This window comes from Oncorhynchus gorbuscha, unplaced genomic scaffold (genome assembly GCF_021184085.1).
Source record: "Oncorhynchus gorbuscha isolate QuinsamMale2020 ecotype Even-year unplaced genomic scaffold, OgorEven_v1.0 Un_scaffold_736, whole genome shotgun sequence".
Classification (NCBI taxonomy): Eukaryota; Metazoa; Chordata; class Actinopteri; order Salmoniformes; family Salmonidae; genus Oncorhynchus; species Oncorhynchus gorbuscha.
The window spans coordinates 282501-298881 of NW_025745784.1; the positions used below are offsets into that span (position 1 = coordinate 282501).

General features: G+C 48.4%; 1 protein-coding gene across 1 annotated transcript in view; it reads right to left on the bottom strand.

Annotated features, from left to right (window-relative positions):
• The window catches only part of llgl1 (LLGL scribble cell polarity complex component 1), a 125644-nt gene that overhangs the window by 54638 nt on the left and 54625 nt on the right, over positions 1-16381 (bottom strand). The window contains exons 9-13 of the mRNA XM_046335387.1: positions 14761-14815; positions 13199-13353; positions 11947-12176; positions 8689-8756; positions 4691-4865 (exon numbers count right to left, since the gene is read on the bottom strand). Of these exons, the coding sequence (XP_046191343.1) occupies positions 4691-4865; positions 8689-8756; positions 11947-12176; positions 13199-13353; positions 14761-14815 (683 nt within the window). The remainder of the gene's footprint in view (positions 1-4690; positions 4866-8688; positions 8757-11946; positions 12177-13198; positions 13354-14760; positions 14816-16381) is intronic.

Sequence of the window (16381 nt, forward strand, 5' to 3'; positions counted from 1 at the left end):
CTATACGGATCAAAACAGCCCACCTAGAACACACACCATCATCATCATCACTATACGGATCAAAACAGCCCACCTAGAACACACACCATCATCATCATCATCACTATACTGATCAAAACAGCCCACCTAGAACACACATCATCATCATCACTATACGGATCAAAACAGCCCACCTAGAACACACACCATCATCATCATCATCACTATACTGATCAAAACAGCCCACCTAGAACACACATCATCATCATCACTATACGGATCAAAACAGCCCACCTAGAACACACACCATCATCATCATCATCACTATACTGATCAAAACAGCCCACCTAGAACACACACCATCATCATCACTATACGGATCAAAACAGCCCACCTAGAACACACACCATCATCATCATCATCACTATACTGATCAAAACAGCCCACCTAGAACACACATCATCATCATCACTATACGGATCAAAACAGCCCACCAAGAACACACATCATCATCATCATCATCATCATCATCACTATAAGGATCAAAACAGCCCACCTAGAACACACATCATCATCATCATCATCACTATAAGGATCAAAACAGCCCACCTAGAACACACATCATCATCATCATCATCATCATCATCATCACTATACGGATCAAAACAGCCCACCTAGAACACACACCATCATCATCATCATCACTATAAGGATCAAAACAGCCCACCTTGAACACACACCATCACCATCATCATCACTATACTGATCAAAACAGCCCACCTAGAACACACACCATCATTCATCATCACTATACGGATCAAAACAGCCCACCTAGAACACACATCATCATCATCATCATCATCAATATAAGGATCAAAACAGCCCACCTAGAACACACACCATCATCATCATCATCACTATACTGATCAAAACAGCCCACCTAGAACACACACCATCATCATCACTATACGGATCAAAACAGCCCACCTAGAACACACACCATCATCATCATCACTATACTGATCAAAACAGCCCACCTAGAACACACATCATCATCATCATCACTATAAGAATCAAAACAGCCCACCTAGAACACACATCATCATCATCATCATCATCATCACTATAAGGATCAAAACAGCCCACCTAGAACACACACCATCATCATCACTATACTGATCAAAACAGCCCACCGAGAACACACACCATCATCATCACTATACTGATCAAACAGCCCACCGAGAACACACACCATCATCATCATCATCATCATCATCACTATACTGATCAAAACAGCCCACCTAGAACACACATCATCATCATCACTATACGGATCAAAACAGCCCACCTAGAACACACACCATCATCATCATCATCACTATACTGATCAAAACAGCCCACCTAGAACACACACCATCATCATCACTATACGGATCAAAACAGCCCACCTAGAACACACACCATCATCATCATCATCACTATACTGATCAAAACAGCCCACCTAGAACACACATCATCATCATCACTATACGGATCAAAACAGCCCACCTAGAACACATCATCATCATCATCATCATCACTATATAGATCAAAACAGCCCACCTAGAACACACATCATCATCATCACTATACGGATCAAAACAGCCCACCTAGAACACACACCATCATCATCATCACTATACGGATCAAAACAGCCCACCTAGAACACACACCATCATCATCATCATCACTATACTGATCAAAACAGCCCACCTAGAACACACATCATCATCATCACTATACGGATCAAAACAGCCCACCTAGAACACACACCATCATCATCATCATCACTATACTGATCAAAACAGCCCACCTAGAACACACATCATCATCATCACTATACGGATCAAAACAGCCCACCTAGAACACACACCATCATCATCATCATCACTATACTGATCAAAACAGCCCACCTAGAACACACACCATCATCATCACTATACGGATCAAAACAGCCCACCTAGAACACACACCATCATCATCATCATCACTATACTGATCAAAACAGCCCACCTAGAACACACATCATCATCATCACTATACGGATCAAAACAGCCCACCAAGAACACACATCATCATCATCATCATCATCATCATCATCACTATAAGGATCAAAACAGCCCACCTAGAACACACATCATCATCATCATCATCACTATAAGGATCAAAACAGCCCACCTAGAACACACATCATCATCATCATCATCATCATCATCATCACTATACGGATCAAAACAGCCCACCTAGAACACACACCATCATCATCATCATCACTATAAGGATCAAAACAGCCCACCTTGAACACACACCATCACCATCATCATCACTATACTGATCAAAACAGCCCACCTAGAACACACACCATCATTCATCATCACTATACGGATCAAAACAGCCCACCTAGAACACACACCATCATCATCATCACTATAAGAATCAAAACAGCCCACCTAGAACACACATCATCATCATCATCATCATCACTATAAGGATCAAAACAGCCCACCTTGAACACACACCATCACCATCATCATCACTATACTGATCAAAACAGCCCACCTAGAACACACACCATTATTCATCATCACTATACTGATCAAAACAGCCCACCTAGAACACACATCATCATCACTATACGGATCAAAACAGCCCACCTAGAACACACACCATCATCATCATCATCATCATCATCACTATATAGATCAAAACAGCCCACCTAGAACACACACCATCATCACTACAAGGATCAAAACAGCCCACCTAGAACACACACCATCATCACTACAAGGATCAAAACAGCCCACCTAGAACACACACCATCATCATCACTATACTGATCAAAACAGCCCACCTAGAACACACACCATCATCATCATCACTATACGGATCAAAACAGCCCACCTAGAACACACACCATCATCATCACTACAAGGATCAAAACAGCCCACCTAGAACACACACCATCATCATCACTATACTGATCAAAACAGCCCACCTAGAACACACACCATCATCATCATCACTATACGGATCAAAACAGCCCACCTAGAACACACACCATCATCACTACAAGGATCAAAACAGCCCACCGAGAACACACATCATCATCATCATCATCATCACTATACGGATCAAAACAGCCCACCTAGAACACACACCATCATCACTACAAGGATCAAAACAGCCCACCTAGAACACACAACATCATCATCACTATACGGATCAAAACAGCCCACCTAGAACACACACCATCATCATCACTACAAGGATCAAAACAGCCCACCTAGAACACACACCATCATCATCACTATACTGATCAAAACAGCCCACCTAGAACACACACCATCATCATCATCACTATACGGATCAAAACAGCCCACCTAGAACACACACCATCATCACTACAAGGATCAAAACAGCCCACCGAGAACACACATCATCATCATCATCATCATCACTATACGGATCAAAACAGCCCACCTAGAACACACACCATCATCATCATCATCACTATACGGATCAAAACAGCCCACCTAGAACACACACCATCATCATCACTACAAGGATCAAAACAGCCCACCTAGAACACACACATGATCATCATCACTATACGGAATCAAAACAGCCCACCTAGAACACACACCATCATCACTACAAGGATCAAAACAGCCCACCTAGAACACACACCATCATCACTACAAGGATCAAAACAGCCCACCTAGAACACACACCATCATCATCACTATACGGAATCAAAACAGCCCACCTAGAACACACACCATCATCACTACAAGGATCAAAACAGCCCACCTAGAACACACACCATCATCACTACAAGGATCAAAACAGCCCACCTAGAACACACATCATCATCATCATCACTATACGGAATCAAAACAGCCCACCTAGAACACACACCATCATCACTACAAGGATCAAAACAGCCCACCTAGAACACACACCATCATCATCACTATACAGATCAAAACAGCCCACCTAGAACACACACCATCATCATCATCACTATACTGATCAAAACAGCCCACCTAGAACACACACCATCATCATCACTATACGGATCAAAACAGCCCACCGAGAACACACACCATCATCACTACAAGGATCAAAACAGCCCACCTAGAACACACACCATTAGCCCACTGACTCAATACCCCACAATGACTCAATACCCCACAATGACTCAATACCCCACAATGACTCAATACCCCACAATGACTCAATACCCCACAATGACACAATACCCCACAATGACACAATACCCCACAATGACACAATACCCTACAATGACAAAATACCCCATAATGACATCACAATACCCCATAATGACATCACAATACCCCATAATGACACAATACCCCATAATGAATCAATACCCCACAATGCCTCAATACCCCATAATGACTCAATACCCCACAATGACTCAATACCCCACAATGACTCAATACCCCACAATGACACAATACCCCACAATGACACAATACCCCACAATGACACAATACCCCACAATGACACAATACCCCACAATGACACCATAATGACAAAGTGAAAACAGGTTTTTAGAAATGTTTGCAAATCTATAAGAAATGTGTGTGTTTCGGTGTGTGTGTGTCGGTGTGTGTGTGTCGATGTGTGTGTGTGTCGGTGTTCTGACCTTCCTGAAGGGAGGCCACTCCTCCTCTTGCAGTGCTTCGGGGTCGTTGGTAGGGTCCAGGGGGTCGTCGTTAGGGTCACAGTCTGTATGGAAGACGTTAGCCGTGCTGAGCTTGTAGAGAGGAGTCATGGCAACAGCAGACACATTCCAGAATCGCACTGTACCGTCCTCATGCCTAAACACACACACACGCACACGCACACGCGCACGCGCACACGCACACACACTTATTTTAACATAGTGGCGACATGAGACGCAGTAGAGGTGAGAAGTTTACATACACCTTAGCCAAATACATTTAAACTCAGTTTTTCACAATTCTTCCTTGCTGAGCGGCCTTTCAGGTTATGTTGATATAGCAGTGGCTTCTTCCTTGCTGAGCAGCCTTTCAGGTTAGGTCGATATAGCAGTGGCTTCTTCCTTGCTGAGCGGCCTTTCAGGTTATGTCGATATAGCAGTGGCTTCTTCCTTGCTGAGCAGCCTTTCAGGTTAGGTCGATATAGCAGTGGCTTCTTCCTTGCTGAGCGGCCTTTCAGGTTATGTTGATGTAGCAGTGGCTTCTTCCTTGCTGAGCAGCCTGGTCCTTCTGTAGCTCAGTTGGTAGAGCATGGCGCTTGTAACGCCAGGGTAGTGGGTTCGATCCCCGGGACCACCCATACGTAGAATGTATGCACACATGACTGTAAGTCGCTTTGGATAAAAGCGTCTGCTAAAATGGCATATATTATTATTATAGGTTATGTCGATATAGCAGTGGCTTCTTCCTTGCTGAGTGGCCTTTCAGGTTATGTTGATAAAGCAGTGGCTTCTTCCTTGCTGAGCGGCCTTTCAGGTTATGTCGATAAACCATTTCCTCCAGCATCTTCACAAGGTCCTTTGCTGTTGTTCTGGGATTGATTTGCACTGTTGCACCAAAGTACTCCAGGAGACAGAACGAGTCTACTTCCTGAGCGATATGACGGCTGCGTGGTCCCATGGTGTTTATACTTGTTTGTACAGATGAACGTGGCACCTTCAGGCATTTTGAAATTGCTCCCAAGGATGAACCAGACTTGTGGAGGTCTACAATTTTCTTTCTGAGGTCTTGGCTGATTCCTTTTGATTTTCCCAAGATGTCAAGCAAAGAGGCACTGAGTTTGAAGGTAGGTCTTGAAATACATCCACAGGTACACCTCCAATTGACTCAAATGATGTCAATTAGTGGAGACAGTAGATACACACCTCTAACATAGTGGAGACAGTAGATACACACCTCATCTAACATAGTGGAGACAGTAGATACACACCTCTAACATAGTGGAGACAGTAGATACACACCTCATCTAACATAGTGGAGACAGTAGGTACACACCTCTAACATAGTGGAGACAGTAGGTACACACCTCTAACATAGTGGAGACAGTAGATACACACCTCATCTAACATAGTGGAGACAGTAGGTACACACCTCTAACATAGTGGAGACAGTAGATACACACCTCATCTAACATAGTGGAGACAGTAGATACACACCTCTAACATAGTGGAGACAGTAGATACACACCTCTAACATAGTGGAGACAGTAGATACACACCTCTAACATAGTGGAGACAGTAGATACACACCTCATCTAACATAGTGGAGACAGTAGATACACACCTCTAACATAGTGGAGACAGTAGATACACACCTCATCTAACATAGTGGAGACAGTAGATACACACCTCATCTAACATAGTGGAGACAGTAGATACACACCTCATCTAACATAGTGGAGACAGTAGATACACACCTCTAACATAGTGGAGACAGTAGATACACACCTCATCTAACATAGTGGAGACAGTAGATACACACCTCTAACATAGTGAAGACAGTAGATACACATCTCTAACATAGTGGAGACAGTAGATACACACCTCTAACATAGTGGAGACAGTAGGTACACACCTCTAACATAGTGGAGACAGTAGATACACACCTCATCTAACATAGTGGAGACAGTAGATACACACCTCATCTAACATAGTGGAGACAGTAGATACACACCTCTAACATAGTGGAGACAGTAGATACACACCTCATCTAACATAGTGGAGACAGTAGATACACACCTCTAACATAGTGGAGACAGTAGATACACACCTCATCTAACATAGTGGAGACAGTAGATACACACCTCATCTAACATAGTGGAGACAGTAGATACACACCTCTAACATAGTGGAGACAGTAGATACACACCTCTAACATAGTGGAGACAGTAGATACACACCTCTAACATAGTGGAGACAGTAGATACACACCTCATCTAACATAGTGGAGACAGTAGATACACACCTCATCTAACATAGTGGAGACAGTAGATACACACCTCATCTAACATAGTGGAGACAGTAGATACACACCTCTAACATAGTGGAGACAGTAGATACACACCTCTAACATAGTGGAGACAGTAGGTACACACCTCATCTAACATAGTGGAGACAGTAGGTACACACCTCATCTAACATAGTGGAGACAGTAGGTACACACCTCATCTAACATAGTGGAGACAGTAGATACACACCTCATCTAACATAGTGGAGACAGTAGATACACACCTCATCTAACATAGTGGAGACAGTAGATACACACCTCATCTAACATAGTGGAGACAGTAGGTACACACCTCATCTAACATAGTGGAGACAGTAGGTACACACCTCTAACATAGTGGAGACAGTAGATACACACCTCTAACATAGTGGAGACAGTAGGTACACACCTCATCTAACATAGTGGAGACAGTAGATACACACCTCTAACATAGTGGAGACAGTAGATACACACCTCATCTAACATAGTGGAGACAGTAGATACACACCTCATCTAACATAGTGGAGACAGTAGATACACACCTCTAACAGTGGAGACAGTAGATACACACCTCTAACATAGTGGAGACAGTAGATACACACCTCATCTAACATAGTGGAGACAGTAGGTACACACCTCTAACATAGTGGAGACAGTAGGTACACACCTCTAACATAGTGGAGACAGTAGATACACACCTCATCTAACATAGTGGAGACAGTAGGTACACACCTCTAACATAGTGGAGACAGTAGATACACACCTCATCTAACATAGTGGAGACAGTAGATACACACCTCATCTAACATAGTGGAGACAGTAGATACACACCTCTAACATAGTGGAGACAGTAGGTACACACCTCTAACATAGTGGAGACAGTAGATACACACCTCATCTAACATAGTGGAGACAGTAGATACACACCTCATCTAACATAGTGGAGACAGTAGATACACCCCTCTAACATAGTGGAGACAGTAGGTACACACCTCTAACATAGTGGAGACAGTAGATACACACCTCTAACATAGTGGAGACAGTAGATACACAACTCATCTAACATAGTGGAGACAGTAGATACACACCTCTAACATAGTGGAGACAGTAGGTACACACCTCTAACATAGTGGAGACAGTAGATACACACCTCTAACATAGTGGAGACAGTAGATACACACCTCATCTAACATAGTGGAGACAGTAGGTACACACCTCATCTAACATAGTGGAGACAGTAGGTACACACCTCTAACATAGTGGAGACAGTAGATACACACCTCTAACATAGTGGAGACAGTAGATACACACCTCTAACATAGTGGAGACAGTAGATACACACCTCTAACATAGTGGAGACAGTAGATACACACCTCTAACATAGTGGAGACAGTAGATACACACCTCTAACATAGTGGAGACAGTAGATACACACCTCTAACATAGTGGAGACAGTAGATACACACCTCTAACATAGTGGAGACAGTAGGTACACACCTCTAACATAGTGGAGACAGTAGGTACACACCTCTAACATAGTGGAGACAGTAGATACACACCTCTAACACAGTAGGTGTGTGTGTGTGTGTGTGTGTGTGTGTGTGTGTGTGTGTGTGTGTGTGTGTGTGTGTGTGTGTGTGTGTGTGTGTGTGTTTACCCTGTCAGCAGCAACTCCTGTTGTCTGGGCGGGGGCGCTAGATTCTTCCCTCCACATATCGGCCAACTCTACACACACACACACACACACACACACACACACACACACACACACACACACACACACACACACACACACACACACACACACACACACACACACACACACACACACACACACACACACAGGTTAGATGACTGATACACACATTGCAGCAGAGAGACAAATTTGTCAATAATTCATCCAGCTGTGAACGCCTGTCCCTCTGATGACCTGTCCCTCTGATGACCTGTCCCTCTGACGACCTGTCCCTCTGACGACCTGTCCCTCTGACGACCTGTCCCTCTGACGACCTGTCCCTCTGATGACCTGTCCCTCTGTCCCCTCTGACGACCTGTCCCTCTGATGACCTGTCCCTCTGATGACCTGTCCCTCTGTCCCCTCTGACGACCTGTCCCTCTGACGACCTGTCCCTCTGATGACCTGTCCCTCTGTCCCCTCTGATGACCTGTCCCTCTGACGACCTGTCCCTCTGACGACCTGTCCCTCTGACGACCTGTCCCTCTGACGACCTGTCCCTCTGACGACCTGTCCCTCTGATGACCTGTCCCTCTGTCCCCTCTGATGACCTGTCCCTCTGACGACCTGTCCCTCTGACCCCTCTGACGACCTGTCCCTCTGACCCCTCTGACGACCTGTCCCTCTGACGACCTGTCCCTCTGACGACCTGTCCCTCTGACGACCTGTCCCTCTGACGACCTGTCCCTCTGTCCCCTCTGACGACCTGTCCCTCTGACGACCTGTCCCTCTGACGACCTGTCCCTCTGACGACCTGTCCCTCTGACGACCTGTCCCTCTGACGACCTGTCCCTCTGACCCCTCTGATGACCTGACCCTCTGACGACCTGTCCCTCTGACCCCTCTGATGACCTGTCCCTATGACGACCTGTCCCTCTGATGACCTGTCCCTCTGTCCCCTCTGACGACCTGTCCCTCTGACGACCTGTCCCTCTGACCCCTCTGATGACCTGTCCCTCTGACGACCTGTCCCTCTGATGACCTGTCCCTCTGTCCCCTCTGACGACCTGTCCCTCTGATGACCTGTCCCTCTGATGACCTGTCCCTCTGATGACCTGTCCCTCTGATGACCTGTCCCTCTGATGACCTGTCCCTCTGACCCCTCTGACGACCTGTCCCTCTGACGACCTGTCCCTCTGACGACCTGTCCCTCTGATGACCTGTCCCTCTGTCCCTCTGATGACCTGTCCCTCTGACGACCCTCTGACGACCTGTCCCTCTGACCCCTCTGATGACCTGTCCCTCTGATGACCTGTCCCTCTGATGACCTGTCCCTCTGATGACCTGTCCCTCTGATGACCTGTCCCTCTGATGACCTGTCCCTCTGACCCCTCTGACGACCTGTCCCTCTGATGACCTGTCCCTCTGTCCCTCTGACGACCTGTCCCTCTGATGACCTGTCCCTCTGATGACCTGTCCCTCTGACCCCTCTGACGACCTGTCCCTCTGACCCCTCTGACGACCTGTCCCTCTGACGACCTGTCCCTCTGACGACCTGTCCCTCTGATGACCTGTCCCTCTGTCCCTCTGATGACCTGTCCCTCTGACGACCCTCTGACGACCTGTCCCTCTGATGACCTGTCCCTCTGATGACCTGTCCCTCTGATGACCTGTCCCTCTGATGACCTGTCCCTCTGATGACCTGTCCCTCTGACCCCTCTGACGACCTGTCCCTCTGATGACCTGTCCCTCTGTCCCTCTGACGACCTGTCCCTCTGATGACCTGTCCCTCTGATGACCTGTCCCTCTGACCCCTCTGACGACCTGTCCCTCTGACCCCTCTGACGACCTGTCCCTCTGACCCCTCTGACGACCTGTCCCTCTGACCCCTCTGACGACCTGTCCCTCTGACGACCTGTCCCTCTGACGACCTGTCCCTCTGACGACCTGTCCCTCTGACGACCTGTCCCTCTGACGACCTGTCCCTCTGACGACCTGTCCCTCTGACGACCTGTCCCTCTGATGACCTGTCCCTCTGATGACCTGTCCCTCTGACGACCTGTCCCTCTGACCCCTCTGACGACCTGTCCCTCTGACCCCTCTGACCTGTCCCTCTGACCTGTCCCTCTGACGACCTGTCCCTCTGACGACCTGTCCCTCTGACGACCTGTCCCTCTGTCCCTCTGATGACCTGTCCCTCTGATGACCTGTCCCTCTGATGACCTGTCCCTCTGACCCCTCTGACGACTTGTCCCTCTGATGACCTGTCCCTCTGACGACCTGTCCCTCTGACCCCTCTGACCTGTCCCTCTGATGACCTGTCCCTCTGACCCCTCTGACGACCTGTCCCTCTGACCCCTCTGACGACCTGTCCCTCTGACCCCTCTGACGACCTGTCCCTCTGACCCCTCTGACGACCTGTCCCTCTGACGACCTGTCCCTCTGACCCCTCTGATGACCTGTCCCTCTGACCCCTCTGACGACCTGTCCCTCTGACGACCTGTCCCTCTGACGACCTGTCCCTCTGACGACCTGTCCCTCTGACGACCTGTCCCTCTGACGACCTGTCCCTCTGACCCCTCTGACGACCTGTCCCTCTGACCCCTCTGATGACCTGTCCCTCTGACCCCTCTGATGACCTGTCCCTCTGACCCCTCTGATGACCTGTCCCTCTGACCCCTCTGACGACCTGTCCCTCTGACGACCTGTCCCTCTGACCCCTCTGACGACCTGTCCCTCTGACGACCTGTCCCTCTGTCCCTCTGACGACCTGTCCCTCTGATGACCTGTCCCTCTGATGACCTGTCCCTCTGATGACCTGTCCCTCTGACCCCTCTGATGACCTGTCCCTCTGATGACCTGTCCCTCTGACGACCTGTCCCTCTGACGACCTGTCCCTCTGACGACCTGTCCCTCTGACCCCTCTGACGACCTGTCCCTCTGACGACCTGTCCCTCTGACGACCTGTCCCTCTGACGACCTGTCCCTCTGACGACCTGTCCCTCTGACGACCTGTCCCTCTGACCCCTCTGACGACCTGGCCCTCTGACGACCTGAATGTGTGTGTGTACAGCGTCTCACTCCGTGAGTGTGTGTGTGTCTGTGTGTGTGTGTGTGTGTGTGTGTGTGTGTGTGTGTGTGTGTGTGTGTGTGTGTGTGTGTGTGTGTGTGTGTGTGTGTGTGTGTGTGTGTGTGTGTGTGTGTGTGTGTGTGTGTGTGTGTGTGTGTACAGTGTCTCACCCCGTGTGCGTGTCTCACTCCAGGCTGAGCGCCCTGGCTGTTCCCGGCGGCGGCCAGGCGGTCCCAGAGCTTGGCGGGGACGTTGTCCAGGTGACAGGATGTGGTGATGGCGGAGGAGTGGAGCGGGGTCAGGTAGGGAGGAGGGACAGAGGGCCACCCGGTGGTCAGGAGGTCTATTACAACCAGCTCCTCCTCCAGTAGCACCACGAGGGCTTTAGGATCATCATAGTCTGGGAGAGGAAACACACATTATTAACACAGGGGGGGGTCAGGTAGGGAGGAGGGACAGAGGGCCACCCGGTGGTCAGGAGGTCTACTACAACCAGCTCCTCCTCCAGTAGCACCACGAGGGCTTTAGGATCATCATAGTCTGGGAGAGGAAACACACATTATTAACACAGGGGGGGTCAGGTAGGGAGGAGGGACAGAGGGCCACCCGGTGGTCAGGAGGTCTATTACAACCAGCTCCTCCTCCAGTAGCACCACGAGGGCTTTAGGATCATCATAGTTTGGGAGAGGAAACACACATTATTAACACAGGGGGGGTCAGGTAGGGAGGAGGGACAGAGGGCCACCCGGTGGTCAGGAGGTCTACTACAACCAGCTCCTCCTCCAGTAGCACCACGAGGGCTTTAGGATCATCATAGTCTGGGAGAGGAAACACACATTATTAACACAGGGGGGGTCAGGTAGGGAGGAGGGACAGAGGGCCACCCGGTGGTCAGGAGGTCTATTACAACCAGCTCCTCCTCCAGTAGCACCACGAGGGCTTTAGGATCATCATAGTCTGGGAGAGGAAACACACATTATTAACACAGGGGGGGGGTCAGGTAGGGAGGAGGGACAGAGGGCCACCCGGTGGTCAGGAGGTCTATTACAACCAGCTCCTCCTCCAGTAGCACCACGAGGGCTTTAGGATCATCATAGTCTGGGAGAGGAAACACACATTATTAACACAGGGGGGGGTCAGGTAGGGAGGAGGGACACAGGGCCACCCGGTGGTCAGGAGGTCTACTACAACCAGCTCCTCCTCCAGTAGCACCACGAGGGCTTTAGGATCATCATAGTCTGGGAGAGGAAACACACATTAACACAGGGGGGGTCAGGTAGCCTAGCGACGAGGAGGGCCAATCCCAGAGCAGACTAGGTGAATAATTATTATTATTTAAAATCGGTAGATGTGCCCTTGAGCAAGGCACTTAATCCTAATGGTGTCTGTGAGTCGCTCTGGAGAAGTGCGTGTCTCTCTCACCGTGCTCCGGGTCAGTGGTGTGGACGGTGAAGAAGTCTATAACTCTGGATGTGAAGTCTAGAGTGACGTGTTGTTTGTCCTGTTGGATGGTCACACAGTGACGGTCTCCGTAACTGGCCCTGGGCATTCCTCCACTGTAGAGGACTACTGGACACCTACACGAGAGACAGAGACAGACAGAGAGACAGAGAGAGAGAGAGAGGGGCAGTGAGGGGCAGTGAGAGAGGGGGCAGTGAGAGACAGAGAGAGAGGGGCAGTGAGAGACCGAGAGAGAGAGGGGCAGTGAGAGAGGGGGGCAGTGAGAGACAGAGAGAGAGAGGGGCAGTGAGAGACAGAGAGAGAGAGGGGCAGTGAGAGACAGAGAGAGAGGGGCAGTGAGAGACAGTGAGAGAGAGGGGCAGTGAGAGACAGTGAGAGAGAGGGGGCAGTGAGAGACAGAGAGAGAGGGGCAGTGAGAGACAGAGAGAGAGGGGCAGTGAGAGACAGAGAGAGAGAGAGGCAGTGAGAGAGGGGGCAGTGAGAGACAGAGAGAGAGGGGGCAGTGAGAGACAGAGAGAGAGAGAGAGAGAGGGCAGTGAGAGACAGAGAGAGAGAGAGAGGGGCAGTGAGAGAGAGAGAGACAGAGAGAGAGGGGCAGTGAGAGAGAGGGGCAGTGAGAGACAGAGAGAGAGAGGGGCAGTGAGAGAGGGGGCAGTGAGAAAGAGGGGCAGTGAGAGACAGAGAGAGAGAGGGACAGAGAGAGAGAGGGGCAGTGAGAGAGGGGGCAGTGAGAGAGGGGGCAGTGAGAGAGAGAGAGAGAGAGAGGGGCAGTGAGAGACAGAGAGAGAGAGGGGCAGTGAGAGACAGTGAGAGAGAGGGGCAGTGAGAGACAGTGAGAGAGGGGGCAGTGAGAGACCGAGAGAGAGGGGCAGTGAGAGACAGAGAGAGAGAGGGACAGAGAGAGAGAGGGACAGAGAGAGAGAGAGGCAGTGAGAGAGGGGGCAGTGAGAGAGGGCAGTGAGAGACAGAGAGAGAGGGGCAGTGAGAGACAGAGAGAGAGGTGGCAGTGAGAGAGAGAGACAGAGAGAGAGAGGGGCAGAGAGAGAGGGGCAGTGAGAGTGCAGAGAGAGAGAGACAGAGAGAGAGAGGGGCAGTGAGAGAGAGGGGCAGTGAGAGACAGAGAGAGAGAGGGGCAGTGAGAGAGAGGGGGCAGTGAGAAAGAGGGGCAGTGAGAGACAGAGAGAGAGAGGGGCAGTGAGAGACAGAGAGAGAGAGGGGCAGTGAGAGATAGAGAGAGAGACAGTAGATACTGATAGTGTTACCAGAATGGACCCTAGTGACAGTAGATACTGATAGTGTTACCAGAATGGATCCTAGTGACAGTAGATACTGATAGTGTTACCAGAATGGACCCTAGTGACAGTAGATACTGATAGTGTTACCAGAATGGACCCTAGTGACAGTAGATACTGATAGTGTTACCAGAATGGACCCTAGTGACAGTAGATACTGATAGTGTTACCAGAATGGACCCTAGTGAAAGTAGATACTGATAGTGATAGATAGTGGTCCTGACTCCTCACCCTGACTGAATCGTCCTCCATAAGATCTTGTTGATGGCTTTACAAGGGAACGGACCTAAGACACAACGAGACAGATGACAAGTAGTTAAAAACCTGTTGAATCTAGGGGGCACTATTTTCATTTTTGGAAAAATAACGATCCCAAAGTAAACAGGCTATTTTGTCAAGACAAGATGCTGGAATATGCATATAATTGACAGCTTGGGATAGAAAACACTCTAAAGTTTCCAAAACTGTAAAAATATTGTCTGTGAGTATAACAGAACTGATATTGCAGGCAAAAGCCTGAGAAGAATCCAATCAGGAAGGGACTCTTATTTAGAAAGCTCTGCGTTCCTATGCGTCCCTATTGAGCAGTGAATGAGATATCAACCAGATTCCTTTTTCTATGGCTTACCTAATGTGTCTAGTGTCACAATACATAGTTTCAGGCTTTTATTTTGAAAAATGAGCCTGAACGTCAACATTGCATCAGTGATCAGCTGGAGTCTCTCAGAGTGTTTTGTGCGTAAGAGACAAATGCGGCCATTGTTTCTCTCTAGCCTACTAAGAAGCCACCTGTCCCGGTTGATATATTATCGAATAGATATTTGAAAAACACCTTGAGGATTGATTATAAACAACGTTTGCCATGTTTCTGTCGATATTATGGAGCTAATTTGTAATATTTTTCAGCGTTGTCGTGACCGCAATTTCCGGTCTAATTCTCAGCCAAACGTGAAGAACTAACGGAGTTATTTCGGCTACAAAAATAATATTTTTGGAAAAAAGGAACATTTGCTATCTAACTGGGAGTCTTGTGAGTGAAAACATCCGAAACTCATCAAAGGTAAACAATTTAATTTGATTGCTTTTCTGATTTTCGTGACCAGATTGCCTGCTGCTAGCTAGGCATAATGCTATGCTAGGCTATCGATAAACTTACACAAATGCTTGTCTTGCTTTGGCTGTAAAGCATATTTTCAAAATCTGAGATGACAGGGTGATTAACAAAAGGCTAAGATGTGTTTCAATATATTTCACTTGTGATTTCATGAATATGAATATTTTCTAGTAATATTTATGTCTGTTGCGTTATGCTAATTAGTGTCAGTTGATGACAACGCTCCCGGAACCCGGGTAGTTACAAGAGGTTTTAATGAGGTCCCAAGGGAACGGACCTGAGACACAACGAGATGACAAGGAGTTAATGAGGTCCCAAGGGAACGGACCTGAGACACAACGAGACAGACGACAAGGAGTTAATGAGGTCCCAAGGGAACGGACCTGAGACACAACGAGACAGACGACAAGGAGTTAATGAGGTCCCAAGGGAACGGACCTGAGACACAACGAGATGACAAGGAGTTAATGAGGTCCCAAGGGAATGGACCTGAGACACAACGAGACAGACGACAAGGAGTTAATGAGGTCCCAAGGGAACGGACCTGAGACACAACGAGATGACAAGGAGTTAATGAGGTCCCAAGGGAACGGACCTGAGACACAACGAGATGACAAGGAGTTAATGAGGTCCCAAGGGAACGGACCTGAGACACAACGAGACGACAAGGAGTTAATGAGGTCCCAAGGGAACGGACCTGAGACACAACGAGACAGACGACAAGGAGTTAATGAGGTC